Source organism: Artemia franciscana, chromosome 2 (assembly GCF_032884065.1).
Source record: "Artemia franciscana chromosome 2, ASM3288406v1, whole genome shotgun sequence".
In the NCBI taxonomy this organism is placed as follows: Eukaryota; Metazoa; Arthropoda; class Branchiopoda; order Anostraca; family Artemiidae; genus Artemia; species Artemia franciscana.
The window spans coordinates 9,395,296-9,412,004 of record NC_088864.1 but is presented as its reverse complement, the minus strand read 5'-3'; the positions used below and the strand labels follow the sequence as shown (position 1 = coordinate 9,412,004).

The 16,709-nt window shown below is 36.0% G+C and overlaps 1 protein-coding gene across 3 annotated transcripts in view; it reads right to left on the bottom strand.

Annotated features, from left to right (window-relative positions):
* LOC136037112 (xaa-Pro aminopeptidase ApepP-like) overlaps positions 1 to 16,709 on the bottom strand; it is a 135,891-nt gene that overhangs the window by 113,278 nt on the left and 5,904 nt on the right. For all 3 annotated transcript variants that reach the window (XM_065719587.1, XM_065719597.1, XM_065719605.1), the window contains exons 4-6: positions 12,876 to 12,987; positions 8,148 to 8,261; positions 5,250 to 5,511 (exon numbers count right to left, since the gene is read on the bottom strand). In XM_065719587.1, coding sequence (XP_065575659.1) covers positions 5,250 to 5,511; positions 8,148 to 8,261; positions 12,876 to 12,987 — 488 coding nt within the window. The remainder of the gene's footprint in view (positions 1 to 5,249; positions 5,512 to 8,147; positions 8,262 to 12,875; positions 12,988 to 16,709) is intronic.

Below are 16,709 nucleotides of genomic sequence, written 5' to 3'. Positions count from 1 at the left end.
TTCTAACGAGGAACTGAGTAATTTCATTTGTCTGTGGGGGGTATAAAAACAAGAATTAGAAAACAAACTTTTACATCGTGGCCAAGATGCAGTTAATCAGTTTATAGACATATTAATTGAATCAAAACAAAATGATATTATGTTTTTGCACTTAGCCTCAACATAGACGGTAATTTTGCAAGGCAATAAGAATAAGTCGACATTTTGAAAATCCTGTCGAAAGAGATTTAATTGATTTAATGTGAGATGAAACTCGATAGCCTTAAAGATATTAATTTTGCCCTGTCAGTTTCTAATGGAAGTGAGTGGAAGTGAGTCAACTTGAAAAAATGTTTTACACGTGTCCATTAAGTTTGTGTACATTGAGCAGCTGGCCAACCTGTGAGAATTGTACTTTTGTTGATGACTATAAGAGATGTAGGTTATGCAATCCATGTAAATTGCATAGAGGATATGCTGTAAAAATTATTGACTGTAATTCCTATATTGAAGAGATTTGTGAATCTCATATCAGAGGTTTCCTATGCTCAAATTGCCACCATGATAAATGTGATCAACGCAAAATACTTTCCCTAGCAAGATTGCAAAATGTCTAAACGGGATTTCAGTTTATTCTAAGAGACTGGTATCGTCGTGGTTTAAATTACTTTGCGAAGAAGAGCCTGGTCCAAGCTTCAACTGCCGGAACAATAAGAGAGTCTGGTTTTTACAGAATCGCCTTGAAGATTATAAGCCTAATGACTTTTATTTGGCTGTTACAGAAAATGATTCTTCATATGAGAATTTTAGGTGTGACATTGCTTCAAATAGGCAAATTAAAACACGCGAATTTTACAATATGAACCAGAATAGTATTACTGACTTTACGAAGAGATAAAATAAAGTGAAGTTGCACTTTATTTTAGAGAATGTGACCCTGAATTGGCATGCCAAGATGAATACAAGCTGAATCCTGAGGAGCTGACGCTACTCATCGTCTCCGATGGTTACCTAAACGCAGAAGAAAAAATCTAAAGGACACAGAGTTTTGTACATAACAGTTTTATTAATAAACAAATTTACAAATATTTTCATGGCATGTCACGCTTAGGGCACTTAAATTTGCGCTATACAGGTAGAAAAGAGCATTTTCAACAAGAAAGTTGTTCAATTTAGGATTCTCACCATAAATTCTAAAAAGTTCACTGTAAGTATATTCACGAAATCGAAAAATAAATATAATACTGCATGAAAAACACAACTTTTGGTTCATAAATGTTGTACTCATTTCCGATTTTGAATAATAGATTTTCGACTTTGCTGAAGAAACTTTTTAATGTGATGTGTGTAGAAAGCATACGGTAGGCCAAGAGGATAAAAAATTCAAAATAGTTCGCTGTTTGAAATATGTATAGCCAACGTCTTTACACTAGATGGGCTGCTGTTAAAAATGATTAGGGTATCGTCAACAATTTGAATATGATCGGGGAAATCCAAGTGCATGCAATAGAATTTGTATTTCGACAAGTAGAGATCTCAATAGAATACATAGATTATTTGATTTGTGGTCATTGTGCCAAGTCTAATAAGACACTGCCATAAGAGGTAATTCCCAATAGGTTTCAAATTGATTTAGCGAGTTTAATGCTACACTCTCCTCCAATGGTTCGGCAAAGGTAAGCTCTAAACGTACTGTTCCCCTTCGAACAATAGTCATATCTTGAGTACCAGACAAATCTAACATAATGATACCATGAGCTTTTGCAAACATTTTTTCGTCCAGAGCATTTTCAAATAATTGTTAATCGTGGTCTAGGGATTGCATTGTCAATTCATATACGGTTCTCTAGGATTTATCAAAGGATAAATTGTAGAGTGGAATTTTATTTACATTTGATGGGGAAGTGGTTCAACATTTATTCCAGGGATTACTAAAGTATCAGCTTCTCTTTTGAGAAATACTGACATTTAGGTCTAGCTTTGAACAGAGGTTCGGGTGATTTAAGAATAAATGAGTCGTATTTCGGTTTTCTCAAAAGAGAAGCTGACACTTTAGTAATCCCTGAAATAAACGTTGAACCACTTCCATATTATATAATCAAATACATCATCAACCCCTAGGTCTCAAAGTCTGCAAGAAATGCAATGATTAAAGTCAGAAATCAAGTGACCTAGTTCTCCAATTTATTCAATTGCTGATTAGTTTGTTTGAGTGAATGAAATTTTTTCTTTTATTTCTCAGTTGTTTGTTGGTACCTGTCGTTGGCAGTTCAAATTTGTTTGGATCTTGTGCAAATCGCGGATATTGGCGAATAACTCACTTTATTGTTTGTTAGGTATTTGATTTTAATTCTTTTGATTTTTGGTCTTTTATTGAATTTTAATTATTTTTTAGCGGTTTTCTTTCATTGGTTTTGTTGTACTTCCCGCGCTTGGTTTTTGGTTTTTGTTTTCTCCCTGATCATATTATGTTGTTTTTGCTGAAGAAGAGAGGTGGTTCTTCTCTCGAAATATTTTTACAGACAAGATCTGACAACCTAAAAACATCACTTACAAGGTACACTTTACAATAATAATATAGTTTTCCCCTCATTTTTACACCTTCTCTTGGACCAAAGTTTTTTTTAGCAAATCCATAGTCAGCAGTGGCGCATTGATGATCGTGAAGTGATTCGTAAAACGCTTCGGTGGGCGGCAACTTTCCATCACGTAGTCTCGATCCAGATTTCTAGTACTCATAATGTATATGCCATTACACTTTAATAAATCATACGTTTCATTATCTTGAAAGTCTTCCCCACCCAATGCGTCATTACATTGCATAGCCGTGAAATTGACGTATTGGCTGTTTTAATAAGTGCAACAATAGCTGCGCGTACACAATCTTCCCCACCCAATGTGTCAAATACCTCTGCCAATTGCTTGGTTTTACTCGGATCTCTTTGAGAGTGAGAAAAAACACCGCAATGGCTTCGTGTTCTTTAACACGGTTCGAGTTTGATGGATTACACACATCCATGAATTTCACTTTGATGTCTAATTCCACCTTGTCGCTCTCCATGAATGAATTCTGGAAATTCTTAAACCGTAAGATTGTTACCCGAAACCATCTCCACGAAATGGTACCCATGACGCTTGCAGTGCCTCAAGTGATGTTTCAATTTTATTTCACTACGGAATCTAGACATACACATTCGACAATAATAGAATTCACCTCGTTGATTCCCCCTTCCCTCACTTAAGATCTGCCAAATAAGTGGAATAGGAAAGAAAATGTATGATTGCATCAGGTTCACTTGCAGGCTCGTAGAGAAGCAATATCTTGTATTTTACCAATTCTATGGACGGAGCCCTTACTGAATATATTACCCCCTTTTAATCTTTAAGTTCCTCCTCGTCATAATCTGCATCATACTGTAACACTGTAATCCCAATATTTAAATGCTCTTTGACAATCTCAAAAATTTCTATCCCCTTAAGTGTTACAGGATATTGACCCTTTAAACAATTAATTCAACTTTAGAAAAGTCCGCCCCCTCCCCGCCCCAAATAACTACCGAATCGTCTAAGTGCATCTCACTAGAATCTTCTCTCGAGAGATTATGGCCTTTGAGAAAGCCTGAATACTTGAAGCACTCTAATCCCGTATCGAGAAGAATATTATGTACACCTTTACAAGTCTTTATATCTGCATTATATTTTCTAAAATTACCCTTCCTGCTCTGCCTCCTAAAACAAATTCCTTTTTAAATTCTGTAACATTTACATCTAAATCTTATATAAATAAAACAACTGACCCAGGCCCATTTCCATTGTGGTTTTCTACCAAATTTAAAATGATACCCACCCAATCTGAAAAACACCTCCTTTTTCTAATAGATTGTCTAAAATTCCGTATCGAGGCCGAGATCCCTCACAGAACTATCTACATCAAAATTGGGGGGAAGTATACTAATAGAGCTCACCCCTAAACTATAATCCCTCTCAAGCTCACTTTTCACTTGGGCCGTATAAAGATTTTCGTTGAATTCCGATGGTAATGCCGGTAAATAAACCTATAAAATAATAAGTGAAAATAATAATAATAGTGAAAATCTTGCAATAGCAGGGAGGGGTTTTTAGATGTTTATCCAATATAGAGAGTTAAATTAGGTTAAATTTGGGTAAGCATACCTTATTTTTTAAGTGGGGGAGGATATAGAAGGAGAGACTCGCCAGCATATAAGCAGATTTCCAATCCTTTTTCACACTTCTATAGGAATCCATTTTAGAATGTTGTGACAAGTTCAAGATCTTATTAAAGACTGATTAAATCTCCGTTCTAATGCGTGTTTTTACCCCCCCCCCCTGGACAAAAATGAAATTACTCAGCTCCTCGTTAAAATAGCAGCGGATGAAGTTTCTATTTTTCTGGAAATCGCGGGATATCAACAATCCTTTGTTCCATAAGATCAATAGATGTCTACAACTGTTCGCTGAATAAAAAATGGCCAAGAATTTTCGAGCACGAAATGGTGGAAAAGCATGAATATAATTGGATCATGTAAGGACCACGTCCTTACTTGAGGGAGGACCCTGAAGCTTTTTTAAGGAAAATCCAGATCTGGTAGGGGTCTCATGGGCTTTTAATCATAACAACCAAATATATCCTGATTTGGCAGGGCCCAGAAGGTTTTTAAAAAGTAAATATAGACTTGACGGGGAGGATCTTTGTTTTTAAAAGAACATTCAAAGAATCCTGAAGTAAAGAAGTCCTGAAAGTTTTTTTAGGAATCAAAGAAACTATTATTTAACAATTTTCTGTAGGGAATTGAACAATAAGGCTATCTCAAAATTTTAACTGAGGTTCTTGGGGTTACGGAAGGGGGTGGGTAAAAGAGAAGACACAAGCGGGGCTTGTCAATCACTTTTGACATTTAAAGGGGTATTAGGACTTTAATTTCCAATCAAATGAGCTTTCTCCAAAGCATCAATGCGAAGTGGATGGGGTAAAATAAAACGTTGAAGTCACATAGCTCTTTACTAAGGCAACGTTAGAGAGTTGTTTCTGATTCGCCAATGTTTAATTAGTAATAATTTACAGAAAAACAAGATAGTGATGCACATTTTATCTTTTCAAAAACTTGCTGGAATTACATAATTTTTATAATCTGAATGAGCTGGGATATATTGTTAAAGTTATCCCACTCGGATAACAGGAAGGTATCCTAAAATCAACGTTCAAGCGGAACTTCTAAATTTGTCTTTAAATAACTTCTGAATTAACTTACCCAACACAGACAGCTGTTTCACAGTTTCGAGTATTCAAATGGGTTATTACAGAATTGGTGACTTTTTCTGTGGGCGTAAAGAGAACAGCTCTTTTGGAATCTATAACCAAAAAACTTCTAAATACTGGGTTGTACGGAATGTCTCTTCCACGTATATTCAGCGCCCATGCAACTTCATCCAGTGCTGTAATAACTATTGCATCTGCGTTTTTCTTGACAAGTTGTTCACGGATGTCACCCAACTTCTTCTGCCAGCTTCTGCCTGTAATTTACTTTATTTTTCAAAAAGTTAGTGGTAACAAACTATCGCCCTAATGGAAACCAAAAATCCAAAGAGTAAGTGCAGATAACAATTGACACATACAAAGATTTGTCTTTTTATTCTGATCCTAATATAGAAAATTCATTAAGTTTAATGTTACCCATCAAAAGCTACGAGACTGAGAAAATATAATTTGTTTCCAAGAAAGGCAGCAAACTCCCCTAAAAAGTCAAGTGATCTGAGTAAAAATCACACCATCAAATTCAGCATATAAGAAAACCCCGCTGTACATGTTTCAAACTCCTGTCTACAAAAATGTGGAATTTTTATTTTTTGCAAGAAGAAAGATCACTGATAAGTGTTCATTTTTTCCCCCTGGGATGATCTTTTCGAAAAAATAATCCTTGAATATCAAGAGAGGGCTCATTCGAACGGAAATCACAAGTTCTAGTACTCTTTTTAAGTGACCAAAGAGATTGGAGAGGAGCTAGCCCCCCTTCTACAGCTCTTTTTCACCAAAGATATTAAACCAAATTTTAATTTAGCATTTTGATTCAGCATAGTTGAATAATTCAATAACTAAGTTTTTGGGTAAGATATGACCCTCCTAATCTAAGGAAAAAGGTCTGCAAGTTGTGCAAATACCCCACTGTTTACGTATACAAAAATAACATATACACTGTTAACACATAAAATATATAACTGTTTACATATACAAAAGTAACATAAGAACAAAAATAACAGCTAAAATATTCTGTTTAGACTTTATGAATTTTAATTTCTTGTACATTTTGTTACAGATATTGCATCATACGTTGAATATATTTTTTTAATAAGATATGTAACAATGATTCCTAAATATATAAGTTTTTTAAAAGTTCCTATATTTTTGTATGGTCACATATTATTTCTTAATACGTTATAGTTGCATAATTCGTATATTTGCGGGATACCTTACGTTATAATTATTCTTAAATACGTTCTGAAGCAACGCAAATTATACATGGAATACAACAAGGTTACTCAACAAAAAGCTACTTAAAAAGGTTAGATTTTTCTTTTGCACTGAGGTAGGATTAGCAAAAGCCTTTTCTGGAATATCTGCTTTTTTTATATTATTCACTGACTAGAAATCACCCTCGTTTGGTTTTGTCCTTTTCTTAATTTTTATTTCTTTTCTTGTTTTTTTGTAGTCCTTTATCGTTCGTACAACACCTGGGTATTTATATCAGCTATACGAACTTTTTGAACGTTAGTGTAGTAGCAATTGACAGGATTGCTATTGAGAATATAACAATATCTCAAGATTCACTTACAAAAATCCTAAGGTTTAAAAAACAATTCTATGTTATAGGTGATCAAAATATTAATACAATTAGTATATTTTCAAAGATAATGTATTGTCAGATAATGAAATTGTCAGAAAGTTTCATTAACCAAGGTTAACTACCTTCTAAAAAACAATTGTTTACTCTATTTTTCATCTTTTCGCGTCTACCAGTCCCCTACAAGTCCCATCCTCCAATTCCCTCCCTCTGTGTCTCTGCAGCTTCGAACCCTGTTTCTCTGTTTCCTAGTGCTTTTGCTTAATTCCTCACAAGCCATGATTCTGGTGTGCTCTTTGGCAGACTTTTATACCCAATCCTCATGAAGTTTCATTAACCAAGGTCAACTACCTTCTAAAAAACAATTGTTTACTCTATTTTTCATCTTTTCGCGTCTACCAGTCCCCTACAAGCCCCTATTAGTCCCCTCCTCCGTTTCCCTCCCTCTGTGTCTCTGCAGCTTCAAACCCTGTTTCTCTGTTTCCTAGTGCTTTTGCTTAATTTCTCACAAGCCATGATTCTGGTGTGCTCTTTGGCAGACTTTTATACCCAATCCTCATGGTTTCATTAACCAAGGTCAACTACCTTCAAAAAAACAATTGTTTACTCTATTTTTCATCTTTTTGCGTCTACCAGTCCCCTACAAGCCCCTACTAGTCCCCTCCTCCGTTTCCCTCCCTCTGTGTATCTGCAGCTTCAAACCCTGTTTTTCTGTTTCCTGGTGCTTTTGCTTCATTCCTCACAAGCCAAGCTTCTGGTGTGCTCTTTGGCAGACTTTTATACCCGATCCACATGAAGCTTCATTAACCAAGGTCAACTACCTTCTAAAAAACAATTGTTAACTCTATTTTTCATCTTTTCGCGTTTACCAGTCCCCTACAAGTCCCTACTAGTCCCCTCCTCCATTTCCCTCCCTCTGTGTCTCTGCAGCTTCAAACCCTGTTTCTCTGTTTCCTAGTCCTTTTGCTTCATTCCTCACAAGCCAAGCTTCTGGTGTGCTCTTTGGTAGACTTTTATACCCAATCACTATCATCGTCATTTATTGACAGACTCTGCAGAGTACAAAGAAAAGACAATCAAACACTAACATATTCAATAAGCAATAACAACCATATTTTACACACAAATAAAAAAATGTTATGAAACTTTATTGCATAATAAATTAATTTGTTCATATAATATTAATTTATCTATAGATGATTAGATAACATTAATTTATTGATAAATACATTTTTTAATAGAGTAATCGTCTATGGAGCCACACATGTAACAACTTTTCTGTGACCGAAATGAACAAATTACGACACTAACCTGCAAATTCAAGCTCGTGAATGAATATGGGCTCTGATGCATAAGGTGGTTGAATGTCCCATACTTGGTCAACCAAGTTATTCGGAATTGGCTTCAGGATGACACCAAACTCACCTGTAAAGTAAAACTGCATACAGCTATAATTAAAACAGCTCAATGGCTGGTCTAGTCACTTGCGAGGGATTTCTTTCCAGGGGAGTTCTACATAAAATACATCAACGAAGAACAAGTCAAATTATGTAAATGCATACATAACTACCTAAACGAAACAGTAAAAGTGAAATTGTAGATGAAAAATGGAGAATGTTTACCATCGAAGTGTTTTAGTCCATGCCTAGCTTGGTATAGATTTCGAGAAACATTTTTTTTAACCATACCTCCTTGGGTCAAAAACTTAATTGAACAAATGTTAGAGCAGAAAATGTAATTTAAATGAGGTAAAACTAGGTCTTTCTGCAGTCTAGCTCCCCATAAAGTGTTCTTGACTATTACCTTTCCTACCCTAACATACATTTAAATGACATCTATGAGTAAAATAGCTTAAATGATTCTTCATGTGACATTTCATTTTTTAAATTACTAGTCTATAGAAAAAAAGTTATCATGTTCGGAAACAATACGGGCTATGCAAGATGTCCGACAAAAAACGGAGAAAACCAACAAAACTAGAAATTAATAGTAATTAAAATAAAATAACAAGAGTGATTTTTAGCTCGTTGAAAATAAGACAAAAGCAGATTTTTAGTTAAACACCTCCATTAGCCCTTCATCAATGCTATAAAAAAAGGAAGGAGAAAAGGTATATATGAAAGAAAAAAAAATTCCCTTTTGTAGCAAACTAAACAAAACCAAAGACGTGAAAGAACAAAACTAATCCAGGCCAACAAAAGACCCTATCTTTTCTTTGTTTCCCTCTGGCTGGGCTTCACTTCCGTTCGATTTTCTTAATTTATAATTTTTTTTTTATCTCGATTCGTTACAACCACCCTTGGAAAATGCAAATTTTTTCTTAAAGTTGTGACTTTTTTAGACCGTTTTTGTGGCCAGAAATGTCAATGCGACAGTTTTAAGAAAAAACTATGTAGCCAAATCGGAGGTTGGGCCCCAGCACACGGCATGCGAAAGGTTTCATTCTTGTTGAATCATCTTTGTTTGCTACTCTTTCGTCGGGAAAATGGAGGGTTCCCCAGGGAATATATATAACTTAGAAGGGTCAATTGGTATTGGCTTAATTGGTAGTTTCTTAGTTTTAGCTCACATTTTGCTGGCGTCGAAGATTGTGATGGTTTATTCTTCTAGCGTAATATTTCTTTCTTCCTCACTTTCCTTTTTGACCCATTCTGATTTGCACTGTCGCTTGTCTTCTGACAGTACAATTCTTTGTTCTTAACTTCATTTTTGACACGTTCTGATACTCGCTCTGTCGCTATCGCTTATATTTCTTCCCACTGCTGATTATTTTCTAGCCACGTATTTCTTTGTTCTTGGTGTGGCACAGTGGTAAAGGGGGACCCCAAACCCCTCCCAATATTTTTCTGGCACTCTTGTTAATTGTTTCTTTCTTTTTTTTTCACTCTTTTTTAAGAAGTTATAAATTTGGTCAATTTTTGGCACCCTTGTTACATTGCTTCCCCCAAAGATTTTAATCATTGACACCTTTGTCCTAATGCCCCCCCAAAAATTTTGCTCTAGATCAGCCCCTGCTGTGGTATATCTCTTAACCACGTCATTTTTAATTCGTTTTACTCTTCTTTATCGCATGTTAGGTAGGCTGGATACTTCTGTGTTCATCATTTTTGTTTTGACTCGTTGTAATTCTCCCTGACGGAAGCATTACTACTACTACTACTAACAACTCACTGGAGCACCAGGCCACCTGAGGCTAACAAAGCGATGCACGCTCCTCCGACATCCCAAGCTATTCAAAGCCTCCCTTTTTAGACCCTCCCAGGAAGTTCTCATTTCCTTTCAGTATTTCTTCACGACGTCCTCTCACTCAAAACGAGGAAGACTTGCTTTCCGTTTAGCCCTTGACGGTTGGCCGAAAAGGAAAATCTTCGGCAAGCTGTCATCCTTCATCCGCACAATGTGCCTTAGCTATCTCAAACTTTCTTTCATTATAGCCCTAGAAAGCGGGATTGAGTCACGTTTTTCGTACAGCCTACTGTTTGAAATACGGTCAGTCAGCCGGGTACCCGGAACTATCCGTAGGCAATTTCTCTGGAAAAAATCTTGCAAATCTTCATCTGCTTTTCGGAGTTTCCATGTTCCAGAGCCATATGTGACCACTGTCATCACTGTAGCTTCTTATATTCTAGTATTGGTTTGCAAACTTATCTTCCTATTCTTCCACACCTTTTTTTAACAGTGAAAAACACCCTGAGCCTTGTCTAATCTACTTTTATCATCTTCACTGCTCCCACCGTCTTTACTAATAATACTACCGAGGTAAGCGATGCAGCCCACCTGATCAATCTTTTCGTTACCCAACATCACCTTTTCATCTTCACTTATTCCTAGCCCTAGTGACTTAGTATTCTTAACATTTATTTTCAAACCTACTCTAGCACCATGAACTCGCAAAACCTCTAAAAGTTCATTGATTTTGGTCTCACTTTCATCAAGCCTGCTTTAATCATCAGCGTAATCTAAGTCCAGGAGAGTTTTTCCTCCCCATTTGATTCCGTGGTCTCCCATTTTCTTTGCTGTACTCCTTAAGACAAAGTCCATCAAAATGATCAGTATAAAGGGGGATAGAACACAACCCTGCTTAACTCCTGATTTTATACAAAACCAGCTGCTAACCTAATTTCCAACCTTAACTGCAGCAGTGTTATTGTCGCACTTTAATGTATTTGTCTGGTATAACATCCAAGAATAAGAAATTTTCTGAAGCTCTTCAATCAACAGAATGAAACATTCGCTCATAATCTATAAAACTGAGAACCAAAGGTGTTAGACAACTCAGGCACTTCTCAATTATTAACCTAAGAGTGAAAATTTGGTCGACACATCCTCTACCTTTTCTAAAACCGCACTGTTCTTCTCTTAAAACTTTGTCTACAACATCTCCCAGTCTAAAAAGTTTCATATTACTAAGTAATTTGTTACCTACAGAAACCAGACCAATGCCTCGATAATTACCACACTCACTCTTATCACCTTTCTTATCCACTGGTTTAATTAAGGTTTTCCTAAAATCCTTAGGTATTCCCCGTTTTCAGAAATCATATTCATAATCTTCGGTAGCTTATTTCAAACCTCAGAGCCACCATATTCTAGAAACTCATTTACCACACTATCAGCACCTGGAGCATTATAATGATTTATAGAGGCACGTAGATTACTAGCAAACGTGCTAATGGATTCGGAGAGTAGAGAGTCACCTCTTTATGTATGCACCGTTAGTTTATCGAAAGTGTTTGGTAGTATTAATCACATGCAATCTCTTGACGCGCTATTGCACAGCGGTGTAAGTTTGAGTATTGTCAAAACTATAAATTTTGGGAAGGCAAATTCGAAACCTGTCAAATGGAGAGACACAGTTACAGAACCAATTAAAGTAAAAAGAGATGTGAGGCAAGACAGTGTTCTTGGTCCTGTCATTTTTAAACATGCAATTTCTAAGATTCTGAACCATATCTTTTCATCTCTTCTATTTCATGTACCGAATTATCTAATATAGCTTACGCTGATATTGTTCTTCTTCTCAGCAGATGGATGGCAGACTTGCAAGAAAACCTAAATAAACTGCAAAACAAATTTCAGTCAATCGGACTTTTTTTTAACATTAAAAGTGCAAGTTTCTAGCTTTCAACACGGCTAAGAGTGATAGTGTTTCCCTTGTAAATCATTCTGTCCCTGCTGTATCAGAGTTGAAATGCCTCGGGTTAATGATTTCTGACTAAACCAGGATATCCGTTTTGAAGAACACAACCACCACCACTAAACGAACTTATGGGATTGTTGTTCCAAATCGGGGGCGCTACTCCAGGAAAAATCACCTGCTTCTATTTATCGTTTAGTGAGCCAACCTCGGGTTATTTACATCACCAGTGCGGCTCATCTACTTGCCGAGATTGACATATATATATATATATATATATATATATATATATATATATATATATATATATATATATATATATATATATATATATATATATATATATATATATATATATATAATATATATATATATATAATTTTAGGTATAACAGTTTGGTCCTTCAAGACTTCATTAAGTTTGTTTATAAAAAGTAAAAATGGAACTTAATGGAAACAAACGGAGCAAAACAACATTCTTACGACTTTTAACAGGCAGCGAAAAAGACTTACGTCAGTGGGCCATAATTTTATTTTCCATGACCATTCATTGGATGTAATCGTTTTTAGTTTTGATAAGGCTTTAAATAAACTAAGTCAAGCGACTATTTCATAAGATGTGAAAATTAGGCCCAGTTTGGGCTCAATTAAAATACACTCCTTTAAAATGAGTAAAATTATGAAAAAATTCTATCGTTATAGTTTGTGTTCAGTCTGTAGGAAAAACTCTGTTTCACCACTTTTTGAGTGCCGCGACAAATTCCATGAGAGTTAGCTGTATAACTTTTTATGACCATCAGATGCGGAATTTATTCACTTTATTGACATCTTTCGAGTGGTTTTAGCTTATATAGCCTATAAGAAAAAAAGAGCATTAGATGTTACAAAAATACGCAGGCTCACCTAGTTTGGTTGTATATTCAAGCCAAGTTTCTGCATCGAGTAGCTTAGGATCAGCTCCAACAGTATCCCCAGTCGATAAAACTGTTTTTAGCCAATCGACGATTGAGGGAACCTGTAAAATTATTTCAAAAATAATCGACAGCCAAAAGAGAAATGAGTGCTGCACGCGACTTGAATGGTATAAAACTCGAATCAAGCGTGTAATTCGTCTTCGTTAAGAATTAAATTTTTAGTGAGAGTGTCTCCAATACCTATCTTTGAAAAGGATAAAAAGATGTATATTCCAGCTTCCATATGAACAGGAACATTACTAGGCCAAGAAAACCAGCTAGAGGTTAACTTAATCATTTTTTTTTTTTTTTTTTTTTTTTTTTTTTTTTTTTTTTTTTTTTTTTTTTTTTTTTAAGCCAGTTCGACGTTCAGTCCTGATACTTATTCCAATATAGCTATGACAACAGTGTCCAAATATTTGTAGATGAGAGTTTGAAACCTCCTTAGTAGGGCTGTTTGGTTGTTCTCGAGTTAGGGAGGGGGACATGTGCCTCAAAAGGTGCATTTTAATTTCAAAATATCCTCACTGAGCCTTCAGATAAATACAGAATTAGTTCTAACGAAAGGGCGGGGGAGGTAGAATTGATATGTAATTCCTCTTGATTTATGGGGATATTTCTGGTCTACGCTGTTATTATGAAAGTAAAGAGTAACATTAAACCCAAAAATGAGCACAAATAATTGCGTGAGGGGCAACTGCCTTTTCTTCATCCCAACCTTCCTTTCGTGATCGTAGAAACTTCGAAGGATGCTGAAGCAATAGGAAATTGTGAGTTCTAGTCTTTTTTTAATGCAAAAATGATTATAGACCAGGCAGTCCTTGCCCTAGAACCGTTTTTGATATATGGTCCTTTTTTCATCCATGATCTTTCTTTGGTAAAAAAAAAGAAGCACAACCCCTAACATTTGTAGATTAGGACTTTGAACCTCTACAGTAGGGCAATCCGACTATTTGTACTTAGGGAGGGAGGCAGATGCCACAAAGGGTGTATTTTAATGCCAAAACATCCTAACTCTCACTGAGCCTTCAGGTAAATACAGATTTAGTTCTAAGGGAGAGGCGGGAAGTGAAGGTAAAAATTTCTATATAATCTCTATTGATTTCCAGGAATAGTTCTGGTCAAAGCTGTTATTATGAAAGTAAAGAGTAAAGTAAACTCCAAAATCAGTAGAATATGTTCCGCATAGGAGGTTGGCTGCCCCTTCGTCATCCCAGCCTCCCCCTTACGGTCCTAGAAACTTAGGAGAATGCTCATACACCCAAAAATAGAGAGTTATAGCCTTTTCTCTATAAGCCGAAAGGGATTTAAGACCAACCAGCCCCTATTTTGCGTTTGAGGGAATTTTCCATGGGGCGGGGCGTCTGGGGAGAATTTTCTGCAGGGTGAATTATCCGGCGGTAACGTCGCCTCCCATACAAATTACTCACAAACGTGCTTGGATTATTTTTTTTTTATATAAAGGTGATTCAAGAAATGGCCCAGCAAGCTATCGACCAATTTCAATATTATCAGTATTTAGTAAAATCTTTGAAAAGGCTATGCTTTCCGGTCTCATTGCTTTTCTAAATTCTAACCATCTTTTTCATGATTTTCAGCTTGGTTTTCAAATAAAGCATCCCATTGAACATGCTTGTAGGACCCTTTTGAGTTTTGTATATTCTGTGCTATATTTGAAATTAATTCCTGCTGCTATTTTCCTGAATATTCATAAGGCATTCGATTCATTGACCCATGAAATTCTTTCGCCGAAGATGTTTCATTTTTGTGTAAGGGGAAATCTGATTTCCAGGTTTAATTCTTATTTGAAGGGTATATTATTTTCCGTTAATCCACTTTTTTGCTCATCCTCAGAGGTGAATTATGGCGTTTCCTGTTTATATCTAGCACATTTGTTTGAGAGAGTAATTCAATGGTTTGATGCTGATTATGCTGCCCTAAATGTTTCTACTTCAAGTCGTTTTTATTTTCGTGCGCTTATGAGGTTTATCCTCGGTTATCTGAAATTCACCTGTCAAATAAATAATACATTTAAGATCGGTATATGCGTTTTTGGGGGGTTCTTATTGATGAGATCCTGTCTTTCAACCGTCATATTGATTTGATTAAAATGAAGGTATGCAGGAGTCTCAGTACTTTAAAGAAGCTACTACATACTTTTCCTGGATCAGTTTTGAAAATACAGTTTCAATGCTTGTCCAATCTTTTGTTCTTTTCTATCCAATTGTGTGGATGTCAACTTTTCCTTTTCTTTAAAACCACTTTCAAGGAATTGCAATAAAGCTAGAAGCCCCATTCTGGGAACTAATCCTTCAAGAATTATCCAATCTTTCATAGTGACCTCCCCCAGCCCTCCCTGATAAAAAAAACATACTTTTTGTAATACAAAAAAGAATCATACTCATTCCTTTACTCCTTCTGTAAAGTCAAATTTCAATCCTTTAATGGAAAGTCGTATTGTGTGGAATTCTATGCCTGAATCTGCCCGAAGATACCAGTAAAAATTTTTTGCCTTCCTAAAAGTTATTCTATTTATGGTTTATTGATTTCTTTTGTTTCGTTAACTTTATATGGTTCATTCATATTTATTTTGCTATAAATATCACTATTGATTTAAACAAACATTCATGACTCCATGAAATCGTTCATTACCTTATGAATCAATGATTTCTTTGAGGATTCATTGTCACCAATATATAAAAACAAGAGCTAAGAGCTCATATGGTACTTGTGACGAGGTCGAAAGAGCCAAGAGCTCATATGGTATGAGCTCTACCAAAATTCTAAGAATCAATAGATTGATTTAAAAGGAAAATCAGAGGCTTAATGCCAGTCGGGATTTCAAATAAGAGCTCTGAGACAGGAGGTCCTTCTAAATATCAAAATTCATTAAGATCTGATCAACCACTCGTAAGTTAAAAATACCTCTTTTTTCTAATTTTTCCTCTCCCATCAGCCCCCCACAGATGGTCGAATCGGGAAAAACAACTTTATCAAGTCAATTTGTGCAGGTCCCTGACACGCCTGCCAATTTTCATCGTCCAAGCACGCCCAGAAGCACCAAACTCGCCAAAGCACTGGACCCCTCTAACTCCCCCACAGAGAGCGGATCCAGTCTTGTTACGTCATTCACCGATCTACGACACTTGCTTATTCTACCCACCAAGTTTCATCCAGATCTCTCCACTCTAAGTGTTTTCCAAGATTTCCGATTTCCCCCTCCAACTCCCCCCACTGTCACCAGCTCTGGTCAGTATTTAAATTAACAGCTCTGAGACATAAGTTCCTTTTAAATATCAAGTTTCATTAAGATCCGGTCACCTGTTCTTAAGTTAAAAATACCTCAATTTTTTGAATTTTTCTGAATTAACATCCCTCCCCTCCAACTCCCCAAAAAGGGCATATCCATTCCTATTATGTCAATCACGTATCTAGAACTTGTGCTTATTCTTCCCATCAAGTTTCATCCCGATCTCTCCACTCTAAGCGTTTTCCAAGATTTCCGGTTTCCAAGATTTCTGTTACCCCCCTCCCACCCCCTATGTCCAGGGATACAATTTTAATTGAAAATGGAGCATTTGAGACATAAGATCTTTCTATATATGAGTTTCTTTAAAATCCGATCACCCATTCATACGATAAAGATACCTCAATTTTCACGTTTTCAAGATTTCCGGTTTCCCCTCAAACTCCCCCAAATGTCACCGAACCTGGTCAGGATTTAAAATAAGAGCTCTGAAGCACAAGATCCCTCTAAATATAAATTTTCATGAAGATCTGATCA